The 15,940-nt window shown below is 44.0% G+C and overlaps 1 protein-coding gene across 8 annotated transcripts in view; it reads right to left on the bottom strand.

Annotated features, from left to right (window-relative positions):
* The window catches only part of gse1b (Gse1 coiled-coil protein b), a 569,714-nt gene that overhangs the window by 65,548 nt on the left and 488,226 nt on the right, over positions 1-15,940 (bottom strand). For 6 of the 8 annotated variants that reach the window (XM_052028482.1, XM_052028487.1, XM_052028485.1 and 3 more), the window contains 2 exons: positions 15,583-15,801; positions 905-1,104 (listed from right to left, as the gene is read on the bottom strand). In XM_052028482.1, coding sequence (XP_051884442.1) covers positions 905-1,104; positions 15,583-15,801 — 419 coding nt within the window. The remainder of the gene's footprint in view (positions 1-904; positions 1,105-15,582; positions 15,802-15,940) is intronic. The other 2 variants (XM_052028483.1, XM_052028490.1) reach the window with 1 other exon arrangement.

Here is a 15,940-nt window from a genome sequence, read left to right as displayed (position 1 = left end):
AGGAACTTGAGCACAAAAATCTGGGCTGACGCTCCGAATCACTGCAATGTCAGAGGAGACACGAGAGATTCTGCAGATGCTGGAATGTCAGAGGAGTTGTTTATGAGACAAAGCCCTGTTTGTCCTCTCACGTGAATGCAAAAGATTCCATTGTGTTATCCTGAAGAAGAGTAGGAGAGATCTCCCCAGTGTCTCGCCAAGACTCAACCCACCTTCAGCATTACTAGTTTCCCCACAATGTGTTGCTCTGCACAAATCAGCTGCTGAATTTTCTGCATTAAAACGGTGACTACATCCATTGGTACTTCAATGATGTTAAAGTGTAATATAAAGGTGTCTGTTTCTGGGAATTACTGTTCTCAGACCTAAGGTTTCCGAGCAAGTGGAGCTGGAGAGAGTTGTGGTTGGCCAGGTCCAGGTGGTCCTCTTCTAATGGATATAGAGACTTGAGGCTAGAAATGAGGACAGCACTGTGGCCTCCTTTCTCTCATGGTTACACCCGGGAACTTGGAGCTGGGAAAAAGCAAAGCTTCAAAGCTGGGAAGCAAACTACCTTCAAAATCTGCAGTTCTAAAGAGAAAGGAAGGTAGAGAATTGGACTCAATTCCCAGTGATTGTTGCAAATAATTCCCCAAGAGAGCAACGTCATTTATTTATCCTTTGCTTGGGGCAAACCCTTGTGGGTAGCAGTTCCCGCTGCAGCAGTGGGGACAGAGATATGAAGCCACAGCCTTGTCCCCCAGCCCATGTTCCACTCAGCTCCATCTTCATCGCATGGACGTGGGAATCAAAATTAAAATACAAGGAGAAGGAGGAGCTGAAATTCAATACCAAACTGACCTCTTTCTCCATTGTTATGTCTTACTCTTCCTCTTAAGGCTTCAGCTGTTGACGGTGCACTTACCTGTCTGCTCTCACTTCGCCAAAGTCCATTAACTGTTTTCGTTGGGGCAATTGTCACCACTGGGGGAGTGCTGGGAACACTGTGACCGGCTGGCGGAACGAGGATGGTTCCAATCGGGCCTCTTTTGGGTGTGCTGGCAGGAGAACTGTGATTGGTGGCTGGAGAGGAGACTGGTGAGGACTCACTGCTTATCGAAGATCCTGGAAAACAAAAGCAAAAGTGTTCAAGTGATTGCTCGATTAAAAATCTGACCTTCAAAAGACTTGCATGTTGTTAGCTAAGAAAATAGAGCAGCTATTTTGCACAAGTGGATGAGAATGAATCCTGAAATGACTGACCAGTTGGTGGTGTTGGCTGAGTGAGATTGTTGGACAACACACAAGCAGCTTGACCTACACTTCAAATAGCAACAAGCTGGGAAGAAGGTATCGAACTGGGACGTCAGATGCAAGGTGGCTCCTTTGCTGCATCTTCTACATGTTGTACTGGAACAGCCAGAACGACACGCTTGGATTGAGCCTAATTCCTTTATCCGCAACCCTCTGACACAATAGACTACTGAGCCCAGCTGGCACATTGTAGAGATCAGATTTGGCCTCATTTAAAACATTTGAAAGTTGAACGAATTTACTGTATCCATTCAGTTACACAACATTTTCATTGATGGGAAAGCAGTTGCTGGCAGCCCCGCTCCATATGAAAACAGGCCTTTTTGTTTTTGGGAAGTTATTCTCTAAGTGTTCATAATTCCCCTGAGATCTTCAACCATAAAAATTTAGAAGTTGTAAATACAGATGTAATGGGAAAGTCAAATCTCTTTTGTAGTGAAACTTTCACAGGGAAAGATTTGATTCAAACAAGACGCAGGGGCAACTTGGGTCTGATATATAATTGTGTGGTAATTAATTACTTCCTAATGTATTCCTAATGCCCAGTTATGCACCCAGCAAGTATGAATGTGTGTGTTCCCTTCAGGCCTGGGTAAGGTCCCCAGTAAGCTTGCTACTCAAGGTAACTGATCCCAGAGAAAGAGCACTAATTCTCTTTAAATAAGAGAGTTTACTTTTGCAGAACCGCAGTGGAAAAACATCTTTGAATCCTTGGCAGAGAAAGGCTGCTGTGATCCCCCAGCAGTGTTGATTGTGGATTGGGTTTGTATAGCTAGTGACTCTGATGCAATTTTATGAGGGATGTCTATACACCCTAGTTGCAATAATGACCCGGTTCTCAGAGCCGGGCATGGGATTGATGCCACAGCTCCTCTAGCAGAATGGGAATCTTGCAAATTACAGGATCTGTGACTCTTGCAATGTGCCAGTCCTCTCTCTACTGTTGTATGGCTCAGTAATGCAGTCAATGCGTGGGAAAATGGTTGATTTCAGCCAACAGCTTCCACAGTCCTACCTCCCCATCCACTTCAACCAGCACAATACCAACGCCAAGCTCTGTGTGCGAACAGCCCATCTGGCAGGTCAGGTCAGGGAGAGACTTTGCTTCCTCTGATGCATTAGGTAGGGGGAGAGCTCAGCTGATTACACCAATGCTGTCACCAAGAGCCTACCACGGGTCAAGAGTCAAGCTCATGGCACGACACCAGAGATGGAGCTAAGCTCAAACATCACGGTGGAGGGCACTGCTTGAGATAGGATTGCCCGCTCCTGCTGGGGGTTAGCAACTGATGAGAGAAGAACGATTTTTACCGGTGACGTTGAAGCAACATCCTGGCAAAAGGGCTTTAATGCAATTACTAACCCACAAAGATAAATGTATCCTCAGAAATAGGGTATTTTAAAATCAGACGCTCCCACACTGGGTTATTAGTTAAAGATCATGAGAAGTGACAGAGGCAAGTTCCTCTGGATGGATATTAAGGCATAAAGGATTAGGAAAGTGGAATTAAAAGCTGGGAACTTGGATTGGGAACCAGAAATAAAAGACAGAGCTCCTGTGGGCACAGTGAGCTTGTGCCTGGGAATCATTAATTTCAGCAGCAGAAAGACTGGCAGATGGAGAGGGAACACATTCCACTTCTGACAAACAAAAATAATTTTAAAGCAACCTGTTCACAGTTGTCGGGAAATTTCACTAACATTGGAAATAATTTGGGAACAGGCGGAATTCTCAGGGCATTTGTTTTGGATGGTTGGTGGGGTTTTTTTGTGTATAATGCATGCTAGCTTTGGAATCAGAAATGGATGTGCTCAACTGTGTGAGCGACATGGTTGAATATTAATCACAAACACAGGAAACAAAACCTACCAATGTTCATAATAGTTGAAACATTAAACAGTTCTCCCCCTCGTGTTATGCTACCTGAACAGAAATGGGTGAGACACTAACTATTATCTACTGTGCCCATTTTGTCTTTATCTTTCTCGCCTTGTCCCCAAACACTGATGGTGAATCCTGTGTGGGCGTAGCCTCATGGTAACTCAGTACTTCACCCAGATACACCAGTGCAGCTCAGCAGAGATCACTGAAAGACCACCTGCAGTCAATCTTGCCAAACTGCTTTTACATGCCCACACACTCTCTCTCTCACACACACACACACACACACTCTCTCTCTCTCTCTCACACACACTCACATACACTCTCACACGCACAGTCACTCACACACAATCTCAAACATACACCGATATGCTTATGTGCACATGCACGCATAAATACACTTGCTTATGTGCGCACACAATGATACACACAGACGTGCAGACACACAGACACATGCACGTATGTGGACACGCAGCCACATGCTCATATGCATACACAGATACACACATGCACAGACATTGATGCACATGAACACATATAATGCACCTATCATGCAAATATATGCACAGACATACATAGATGTATGAATATAAATATGCACTCTAGCATAAATACAAGCACATGCACCCACTACAGACATCTGTATAATAAGTAACTATCCAGCACTAACCAGTAACCCAGTAAAGCAGTCACAATGATCAAAAATCTCAGCTTTTCACTTCACCATTTTACCAACAAATAAACAAAGTGAAACTTCACAACTGAAAATAATGTGGGAACAGGAGCACTGAGATCACACACCCAACGACAATATCTGTTCCTCACTTTATGTTTGTGTTGGTTTTGGCTCAGCTGGTATCGTTCCTGCTTCTGAGTCAGGTTTTCTATTCAAACCCAACTACAGAGGCTGAAGTGAAACAAACTAATCTGAAGCTCCAACACAGTAATGAGGGAATCTACGCTGTCAGAGGTGCTGTCCTCATTGATCAGATGTAAAACTAAGGCCTTGCCTACTATCAAAAGCCAGTATAGATAGTCCAGATGAAGGGTCTCAACCCAAAACATCGACAGCCCACTTCCCTCTACAGGTGTTGCCTGAACCACTGAGATCCTCCAGCAGCTCATTTTTTGCTCCGGATTCCAGCATCTTGCAGTCTCTCCTGTCTCCTGTCTACTCTCAGGTAAATGTAAAAGATTCCAGGCACAAATTCAAAGAGGGCCCATCTGTATTATCCTGGACAATATTTATGCCCCACTCAACAGTACTTGGTTATTATCACACTGTGGTTTGCGGGAGCTTGTAGTGTACAAATTGTCTGCTGACTTGCTCACATTATATACTTCTTTCACTATAGTGTGCTTTGGAATGCCTTGCCAGGGATATCAGAGGTGATTTACTGATGCAAATCTTTCTTTCCTAATCAGAAATGGATGTTGGGACATCTGGCTAGTGAATGGAGGCAGTCCTACTCAGCAAGTTCTGACGAACATTCCAATGTACTGGGCAACATGAGGCAGAGAACAACAGTGCAGAGTTGATCATTCCAGATGGGGGGAGGGAGAATTCAACACTGTGCTCTGCTGCTCTCCAGTCAAGTCTAAAGCCGCCAAAGCTTGCTGAAAACAGTGGCCAAGAGCTGCATGCTGTTAATGTCAAAGGAAATTAGAAATAAGGAAAAACTATGTCCTTCAGACTTGAATAAACTTTTCAATAAACCCTGAATAACATGAACTGCAGGGTTTGATATGGGGCTTGCCTTTATTCCAATGTCTGTCGTCTCCTGCAGCTCCACAGCTCTCCAAGATATCTGCCTTCCTGCAATGCTGGCCTCTCGGCCTCTGTATCAATGCAAGTTATTTAATTTGGTATAAAATGGTGAAAATATTCTGAAGGTAGGGTTTTGAGTGATTCCAGCATTTTCTGGTTTTTATTTCAGATTTCCATTACCTGCAATTTTTTTTTTGATTTTTAATTATTTTAGCTGTTGTTATCCCGGAACAAAACCAATTTACCCACGTTGACACCAAAGAACTCAAAGTGGAGTCCCAATTTCAACACTATCAACAAGCTACTTTGCATGAATTCACAGATTATGAAGAAAGAACTGCATTTATGTAACACCTTACACATAAAACCAATGAAACACTTTTAAAGTGTAGTCATTTTTGTAATGTAGGCAATGTGACAGACAATAAACAGCAGAGATGAAGGTCCACTGTACCTCTGCTCGTTCTGAAATATTTACCAAATTAGTTCCACTCCCGTCTTTTCCCCTTATTTCATGCAAATGTCTGCTGCTCAAGTACTTACACAATTATCTTTTGAAAGCTCCTACCAAATCTGCTTTCATTGGCTTTCATGATGTGCTTTCTAGACCTCAGCAAAATCTCGATCCCATTACTTACTGGCATTGAGGGGACTCCAAAAGAAAGTCACCAAGCTAATTTGTGAGATCGGAGGGTTGTCTTATCACCAGTGATTAGACCTGTATCCTTTGGAGTTCAGAAGAACCTTAGGATCATGGCAGGGTATAGACGAGAGGTTTCTACTCAGGGGAGAACATAGTTACAAGATGAAGGGACAATCATTCAAACCTGAGTGTAAAGGAACTTTTCCTTGCAAAGGTTGGTGAATCTGTAGAATTCCCTACACTGAAATCACTGGGGACACTTAGAGAGGAGTAGATAAATTTTTGAAAGATCAGAGCATTGAGGGCTATGGAGAACTGACACAGGTGAGGCCTGGGACAGAGCAGCTCTGATCATGTTGAAGGGTGGGGCAGGCTTGAGGGGTAGAACGGGTGTACTCCTGCTCTTATTTTCTTATGTCCTATCAAAGGTCTACATCTATATTTTCCATCCATTTATGAGATATGGGCATTGAAGACTAGGCCAGCACTCCTTGGCCATCCCTAACCATAAGGCTATAAGATACAGGAGCAGAATCAGGCCATTCGGCCCATCAAGTCTGTTCTGCCATTCAATCATGGCTGATTTTTTTTATGCTCGCAACCCCATTTTCCCTGTAACCTTTAACCCCCTTTTACCAATCAAGAACCTATCAATCTCTGCCTTAAAAACAGCCAATGACTTGGCCTCCACCGCCCTCTGTGGCAACAAATCCCACAGATTCACCACCTTTTGGCTGAAGAAATTCCTCATCTCAGTTCTAAAGTGCCACCCCTTTATTCTGAGGCTGTGCCCTCAGATCTGAGACTATCCTACTAATGGAAACATCCTCTCCATGTCCACTCTATCCAGGCCTTTCAGTATCTGGTAGGTTTTAATGAGATCGCCCTTTCATCCTTCTGAACTCCATTGAGTACAGGCCCAGAGATATCAAACAACTCACCCTAACCCTTGAGAAAATGGTATTGAGTTGCCTTCTTAAACCACTTGGCCGAAAATGCAGTATTATTTAAATTACGAACTCCAAACTTAGAGCTTGGCAACACATAAAGTGCTTGTGGGAAATGATTTTCTTGCTTTACGGTTCCTTCTTATTTGTCCCGTCATTCACCATCTTTGGTTCCACAGATGCAGAGGTGTTTCCTCTGAGGGAATATCAAAGTGCATTCTGAATTATGCAGCTTGGTGTTTGATTAAATGAACAAGTTTCCTCTCATTTAACACCAGGTTAAATAAAATTAAACCCTTACCACTCAGACAAAAGGTAAAAAGAAGTCAAGTAATGAGGGTGGTCTTGTGTCGCTAATTGCTACTATCAGACACATCGCTTGATTCACCTCTGAAATGTGATGGGCTAGAAACAGATTTGTGTCCCCCCGGGGTATGAAAACATCAGGATGGATTCTCCAAATGGAGTGCAAGAAAAGGCTTTAAACAACAATGTTACAGAATGTTAAAAGGAACTCGTTGATAGCAGTTCAAAAGCCAGGAAATTTATCTTGTCAGACCAAGGCCAACAACAATTAGCAGACTAATCTCCTCCCAGGGTTAAAAAAAAGACATCATTTGAGTCTCTGATAGCCTAACAATCAATACTATTAAAACGAGAACAGAATTTAAATGATTCAAAGGTCTTGGCTTAGAAGTTTAATTCTCAGTGCATGCTGTTGGAAAGGACATGAGGTGTTTAATTAACCTCCTCCATATAGAAATAATGCAGCTAACTAAACAAATTTGGATTAAAAGTGACAGATACAGAGCTGCATTGAGCAGCTTCAGTGTTCATCCTGTACTACACACACTACTGAACATGTTAGATCAGGAGTCAAGAAGACTATGTTGCTTAATCAACCAATGACTTATTCTGGTTACTTGCTTTACGATGACTGGGTCCACGTGTCACTTAATGGATGAAGCTGTCTCATGTGGCTTGTATGGACAGCAACAGTAAATATACCCAGTGAGGCCTACTGACTGTTTAATCAATGCTTATTACAAGTATTAAGATTCGTTACAAGTTCAAGTCTGTCAGAATTTTTTGGATGTCACTTACTTCAAAAGCAAAAACCTTGTAACAGACCTGCAACCCTCCATGTTTCTCCAGCTAGTGAACATCCATCCCACCCCATTTAAACAGCCATGCCTTCAACCATCCTCAGACCCGATTCGCTAGAGTTAAGAACAAGAAAGAACTTGATTACAACATACAAGATCCTGAGGGAGACACAAGAGGTCCCGATGAAGAGTCTCGACCCAAAATGTCGACTGTTCATTTCCCTTCATAGATGCTGCCTGACCTGGTGAGTTCCTCCAGCACTTTGTGTGTGTAGATCCTGAGGGATCTTGGCTGGGTGGAAATGGAGAGGAAGCTTCCTCATGTGGGAACTAGAGGTTAATATATGAAGATAAGGCAACGTCCATTTAAAACAGATGAGGTAATTATTTTCTCTCTGAGGGTTGTGAGTCTTTGGGAGTCTTTTCCTCAAAGGGCTGTGGAAACAGTCTTTGAATATTTAAGACAGAAGTAGATAGGTACTTGATAAGCAAGGGGATGAAAGGGAAGATTGGAATGTATAAGTGAGCTAACAATCAGGTCAGTCATCATCTACTTAAGTGGCAGAGCAGCCTTGGGTGGAGGGGAGAGGGTATGCGGGCATGCGATCTACTTCTGCTCTTAATTTGTTTCTGTGTTTATAGAAAGCTACAATCCCCCCTGGAAGCCTCAACATCACTCTCTTGTTAAAAATTATCTTTATACACCTTACTTTTTGACCAGGCTTTCAGTCACCCCTTCAATATCTCTCTTTTTGCCTCACTACCAGTCTGATATGCTTCTGTTCCTTGGAAACAAATTGCATTAAAGGTGCAAAATTAATGCAAGCTCTATCTTCCTTTAAGGATAAATCTTAATGGAGTATCAGAGCAAAACAATACTAGGGTTGGAATTAGTAGGTGAGAAAGATCTGTATCTGGTGGATTATTGGAAGATGACGATGTCCAGTGTTTAAGGTTCTGGAAACAAGAAATGCAATTAGGAGGTAAAGAGGGTGAAGAAACATGGGAAAGGTTCATCCAGCCCAGTGGTTTGGGTCCCATCAGCTGAAGATTTCCACCAATTTCGTTCAAAGACATTCGTCTCCCTCAGATCTATCCAGCTATCAGGTTTCAGCGTTATGCAGTGTAGATCAGCAACTCTTCCTTTGGCAAGCAATTGAAGTGTGGTAGTTCACAGGATGGTAGAGGACAGAGTGATGTTATTCAGAACCTTGGACAGATGAAAGGAGAAGGATTTTTCAGCTCATAGGTCATTGTTATCATGATTAGGCTTCTGCCTCCAGGAACCATAGAGTGAGTGCAGGGTGACAGTTTCCTTCACTTAAAAGATCTTCACACAGAGGACAGGGTGCTCAGGCTGGGGTTTGATGCTCTTGAAATTTACCTGTCAACTGAAGGAGCCTGGCTTCACCAACTAAATCTTCACATTATTCTTCCCCACTTTGGGGAGTGAAGGTGGATTGTTACGACTTGTCAATCAACATCAACACAAGACTTTAAACAAGTTTGCTCTTGGCACTGCACTTCCTGCAGCAGTTAGAATTCTTAAAACAATTACAAAGCCAAGTATACACTTTTAGGGGCAACTTAAGTCTTTACCTACCTGTCAAAAAAGTGACAGGATTGGGAGGAAGTTTTGGTTTCATGCCCTGCCCAATTTTAGTCTCCAGTGAAATCAAGAAAGGGGGATAATGAGCAGGGGTGGAAAACCAGCATTTCACCCTTTCCAATGCACATCCCACCCGGGTCTGGCTAAATAGGTCAAGGTTAGCCTCAGGGGGTCAAACCAGTTTCCAAAAAAGAACGATTGACTGTCTTCTCTCAACTACAGGTTCCCCCCATGAGGGAATCTGGAACTAGTCTCTATCTTAAATGGACAAATTCTTTCTGAAAGAAGTTGTCCATTTAAGACAGAGAATTTCTCCTCTCAAGGATTTGGAATTCCTGACCCTGGAAAGTTGTGGAGACCAAATTATTGAATGTATTCAAGGCTGAGAGAGACAGATTTTTGCGCAACAGGTGAGATAACGCTTATTGGGATCAAGCAGGAAAGCAGAATCATGGACTTGTAGGGGATGAAACAGGCCCTCTGGCCCACCAAATTTATGCCAAACATCAAGCACCCATTCACACCAATCCTACACTAACCCCATTTTATTCTCCCTGCATTCCCATCAACTCCCTTGGGATTCTACCACTCACCTACACACCAGGGACAATTTACAATGGCTAATTAAGCTACCAACCTGTATGTCTTTGGGACGTGTGAAGAAACCAGAGTACCCGGTGGAAACCCACACGGTCACAGGCTGAATGTGCAAACTTCACACAGACAGGATTGAACCCAGGTCACTGGACCTGTGCGGCAGCAGATCTACTTACTGTGCCATCATGACTCCTAGTTGAGGCCAAGATTAGATCAGCCGTGATGTTATTGAATGCTGGAGCACACACAGGAGCCATATGGGCTGAACTGCTCTTATTTTGTATAAAAGGTCACATTCCAGCCTGGCTTAAGACTATCAATCATAAGTTGCAATGATATTTGCTCAGCTGGTACAAGGAAATGTTCACATGTGTGAATCTAACATGCGCTGGGGGAAATCTACTGCTGGGTCCCTGGACCCCAGCAGGTTGGATGCATATTTTCACTGGTTTATCTGGCAGGTAAGGTTCTCGGTTTATTCTAAGTTCACCTAAAATGTTCTGCAGTTTGTAAAAGCAGCGGGGAACATAGTCCCAGGCTGTGTGGAGCAAATCATCCAGTGTTGAGCAGGTCCAGTGCTCACTCTCTCCGGGTGACCGCAACCCAATGCTGACTGCAAGGCTTTGTCATGGCTGCGGATGTTGGCAACTGTTACCGCACATCTTCTCAACAGATGGCCCTTGACAATATGCAAAGTAGATGCAACAGCTACCTGATGATGCCTTTGTGCAGTCCAGAGACACGTATCAGCACAATCTGCAATTCAAATGAGCCAAGAAACTACCACACAGCTTCACCGCTGTTTAAATATTTAGAGTCATGCACAGATCAAAACAAAATGGACAACATTTGCATAACTCCCCTGTTCATAGAATGTTGTGATCTACCATGAGTTTGCTGATCCCATTCAGGGTGATGGTTGAGATGGCATCACTGTTAGCTCCCTCTCCTGGGGCTGGGCAGGAGGGAGACCAGCTTCTGCCCTGTAACTCCTTACTGGAAAGTTCACAGGGGCTGGGGCAGGTTCAGCAGAGGAGGAGGTAGTGGTTGTGGGTTGGAGAGGGGTTGGTTTCCTGGCCACCACCAACAATGGCTGTTCATGTAAACCAGTGCACCCTTGGGTGAGTGGGTGGTTGTCTACCATCAACACTAGACTAGTTTCAGGAGTGGGCACAATGTGGGAGGATTTTTTTTAAATGTAGTCATTTATGGAATGAGAGTCCTGTTGGAAAGATCAGCATTGGCCATCGCTAACCTCCTCTGAACTGAGAGGTTCGTTGGGCTATTGCAGAAGGGATTTTGCATCGATCAGACTGCTGTGGATCTAGACTTACACAAAGGCCAGACCAGGTAAAGGCAGCACTTTTGCCTTCCACAAAAGACATTAGTGAACCAGATGGGTTTTTATGATAATTCAGTAGTTGCGCCATTAAGGATGCTATCTTTTTAATTCCAGATTAATTTAATTAAATTCTCCATCTGCTGTGGTGGGATTAGAACTCATATTTCAGGATCATTAATCCAAGACGGGTGGATTGCTTGGCCATTAACATAGCCACTGTGTTACTGCATCTCTGCAGTCTACAGTATTAACAGATCTCAGCCTGGACTTTCTAAGCAGTCTCATCATTCCCTGCCCAAAGGTCAGCTCATGGAATGTTCCTTGTCCAGCTCTTATGAAAGTACTTTGAAGACAGGTTGTAGCTTTGTTATCATGTCCAAAGAGTTTCTCAGCACTTGCACTGAGGCTCATAGGGAGAACAAAAAGACTTGTATCCTTAATGCACCTTTGATAGCCTCAGGATGTCCCGAAGCACTTTATAGCCAATGAAGCACTTCTTGAAGTGCAGCCACAGTAGCGATGTAGGAAACACATCAGCACAGCAAGCTTCCATAATTAGCAACATGAAGACGAACTGTTTAGCTGCTCTTCTTCAAAATAAGGCTTTGGAATCTATTGCATCCTTGTGGCAGGCATGGTAGTGTAGCAGTTAGCGTAATGCTATTACAGCGCCAGCGACCCAGGTTCAATTCCGGCCACTCTCTGTAAGGAGTTTGTGTGTTCTCCCTGTGTCTGCGTGGGTTTCCTCCCGGTGCTCTTTCCTCCCACATTCCAAAGACGAACAGGTTAGGAAGTTGTGGCATACTATGTTGGTGCCGGAAGCGTGGCGACACTTGTGGGCTGCCCCCAGAACACGCTACGCAAAAGGTGCATTTCACTGTGTGTTTTGATGTACATGTGACTAATAAAGATGTCTTGTCTTGAAGGGATAGACAGAACCTGGTTTAACATCTCATGTGAAAGACGGTAGCTCTGACAATGTAGTACTCCTCCGGTCGTATGACATCCTACAATCCTGTGCTAAAATCTCTCGAGTAAGACTTGAAACTGCAACATTTCGACTTTGAGATAAGTGTGCTACCCACTATAATACTTAACACTCTCTGCAAAGGTGAACAATGGGTCCTTGCGTGAGGTACTAGGTCAGTCTGTGACTAGAGGAAACCAAACTCTTGGAATGATGTTCGGGAGTGTGGTGGAGGTGGGGGAGAGCAGAAATTGGGAAGAGGGGAGAAATGAACTTGGGAATAGAATAAAAATTAACAGTAAAAGGAGTGAATCTCACAGTTCTCAGGCAGCTGCCCAATTTCCTGCCTCTCATTCCTAACGTGCACAGCAATGACAGAGATGCAATATTGAGCGGCATTATCTTGGTGCTGAAACATCACATCACAAAGCCTAGGGACAGATGAAATATCAATGAAGCATATCAGAATGTAAACTATATTGAAAGGGGCAGGTTTTTTTATTCAAACAAGCTCTTAGGGTACAATAAATGATATGCCATTTGGATTACTTAGGATGAATTGAATTTCAAACAGTGCCCTGAAGATAGAAGTGTTTTGGAAGATGTTTCGGTAATAGAATTTACATCTGTCTATTGCAAATGAGGCAACTCATACCCGTGAGCACCAAGCAGCAGAGGGTTTTCTATTAGCTCCTTGCTTGGGAGAATGAAAGTACTTGATCTCGGATGTATTCTGCACAAAAAGGACATGAAGCAGAGCCACCTCTGAGCCCCACCCAGGTCCTGAGGTCCAGGTATCGCAGGTGAATGTCTGGAAATTGGCTTCTGAATCCCTGACTCAAGAGTTTTCAACTTTTCACTCTTTGTCCCTAACTCATCCACTCCCTCCCTTGCCTAGTTCTGTGGAGAGTTGTTGGACACTGGGTTCCCCAAACTAAACAAGGAATGTCCTGTAGACCTGGGCTGACTTAGTTTGATGTCTGTATGACTTTGACTCACAGACAAGCATTTTTATCATAAGCTGAAAACAAAGGGGGCAATTTGGTGGTTCTGTGACAGATATTAACCTCGGGACATCCTAGAGCCAACAAGCACTTTGGAAATGTAATTATTTTGTACCATAATGAAATGGCAGCCAATTTGGACAGAGGTCACACAAATAAAAGAAATTACTAGATTATATTTGTAGAAGCTCCACTGGGCATGGAATAAATGCTGGACAGGATTTGGTAGACCTCTTGGCTAGTGCAAGATCCCACAACAGAGGCGGAATATCATCCCCATGTCCCGGCAGAACAGATTGAAGCACCACTCAACAAAATGGAAGAATCATAACCTTAAGCATCATTGATTTACCATTAAATAGATACTTTTATTCTTTTCACTCTCTATCCTTAACTCATTCTCTCCCTCACTTGTACACACCATGTCTTGTTCTGGGGAAACTTGCTGGACGTTGGGTTCCCCTACGATTAGCCAAACAAGGAGTGTCTTGTAGCCTGGGCTGACTTCCCCTCTTGGGTTGTTGGGGATTTTTTTGACAATGTCCAGTCCACTGTGGATTTTCCTTCACTTTAGACATAGTCCTGAAGTTCCAATGTGTGATTTGTCTGAATTATTTATAGGAATATTTATGTAGGAACACAGGAAGGCACAGGCCAGGAAGGGAACATCACAATCTGCCTGATCATCTTCACAGCTCACAGAACATCCTGCATCTCTCTGTCTCTCACACTCTTCAGTCACATCCTCTGCCAACTTGTTGACCATCCAGCAGAATTGCTTTGCAAAATTAAATCTCCTTGGTGAAGCTCAGGACAGGTTTTCAGTTGGGCAAGCAATACTTGTGATTTTAACAGTCTTAATGAACGTTCAGTGCTAGGTTAAACATGGGAAGAAATACCACCACTCAGCGCTCTGCACTATCAGGAAAGGTGTGGAGATACAAGGGACCACAGATGCTGGAACTCAGAGCACTGGAGGAACTCAGCAGGTCAGGAAGCATCTATGGAGGGAAATGGAAAGTTGATGTTTTGGGTCGAGACCCTTCACTTGGACTGATGTAGTCCAGATGAAGGGTCTCAACCCGAAATGTCAACTGTCCATTTCCCTCCATAGATGGTGCCTGACCCACTGAGTTCCTCCAGCGCTTTTTGTGTTGCATCAGGAAAGATCTCCCCTCATCCTTAGACACCAGGTGTGAACACTCAACAGCATAACATTTGTTCTCCTGGAAGGGATAGCCTCATCTTATTTCTCTGCACCCCCACTACCATCAGTCTGAGCAGTCCTCTCATTTTAGCTGAACATTAATGTTAATTGTTTTTCTGGTATTTTCCTGTCAAGTTATGGCAGAAATTAGGTAGTCTCCCATCCATGATGCAAGCTAATTCTACAATCTACAAACTGTGCAAGTCAAGTGCATGATCTGGAAAATCTCAGCAAGCTTCTACCCCAGAAGACCTAATGGATAAACAGTTCGGAGTTATTTTCTCCTCTTTCATGCATGACCTGAGTGCATGCTGGGCTCTGTGCACTGACAGTCAGCAGGCTATTGATCCATCAAGGCCACCTCAGGTGAGCTTGAATCTTTTCTCACCCAAGCAGCACCCCCCCACCCAACACACACACACACGCGCGCACACACACACACACACACACACACACACACACACACACACACACACACACACACACACACACACACACACACACACACACACACACACACACACACACCGGGGTCAGTGGATGTTATGACTGAACCTTTCTGACTGCAGACAGGCCTTGAGTCTGAAGTCCCCCTGGTCTGCAGGACGTTCTGCCCATCAGAGATTCAGAGATGTCTCCCTGGGAGATAAAGACATAGAGCAATACACCATGGAAACAAACCCTTTGGCCCAACTCATTCATGTCAACCAAGATGTCCATCCAAGCAAGTCCATTTGCCTGCATTTGTCCCATACCCCTCTAAACCTTTCCTATCCATGTACCTGTCCAAATGTCTTTTAAATATTGTTCTCGTACCCGCCTCAACCACTTCCTCTGGCAGCTTGTTCCATATACCCACCACCTTCTGCATGAAGAAGTTGCCCCTCAGGTCCCTTTTAAATCTCTTTCCCCTCTCACCTCAAACCTATGATCACCATTTGGCTAATTGTTGCAGGAACTTGCGCAATAGGTGAACAACCCCTAACAAGCTCAGGCACAAACCGGCTATAAACATCCAACAGGGACAGTCTGGATAACAAGCAGCCAAACTGATTGCACTAGGCCATCTACATCAATGGCAGAGGGGATGTAGTGATAAGCATCTTCACATCTTAAGATTTGTTTTTACAAATTCAAATTCAATTTAAAAAATGAGCTTGAAGTGTTTGTCTGAAACGTACAACTGCATCGGTTGTTTTTTCCTCTCTCTCACTCACCTCTGGGCTCTTCTGCTTGTTTGGCGAGTTTGCGGAGCGCAGCTGCAAAGCTGGCAGAGTGCGCTGACGGTACAGGCAAGGTGCTGTTAGCTGCTGGGCTGCCATTGGGCACTATGGAACCATTGAGGGAGGAAGGGTTGAGGGGGCTTACGGTGGCTGTAGTCCGAGTCGCAGTCGAGATCATTCCTAGTGAAGGTGACTTTGGCTCATGGCTCATGCCTAGAGGTTAGGGGAATACAAGGGGAAAAAAAAGGAGAGAAGATTTAGATTAAAAAAAATACTAAATCCCCCTTCCTCAGCTATCTGAAGCACGGGGCATCAAGTGCTTGCTAGGCTGTAATGAGCTGTATTTATGGCG

Source organism: Pristis pectinata, chromosome 13 (assembly GCF_009764475.1).
Source record: "Pristis pectinata isolate sPriPec2 chromosome 13, sPriPec2.1.pri, whole genome shotgun sequence".
Classification (NCBI taxonomy): domain Eukaryota; kingdom Metazoa; phylum Chordata; class Chondrichthyes; order Rhinopristiformes; family Pristidae; genus Pristis; species Pristis pectinata.
Note: the sequence above shows the minus strand (reverse complement) of the source record. Positions and strands in the feature narration are given on the sequence as shown.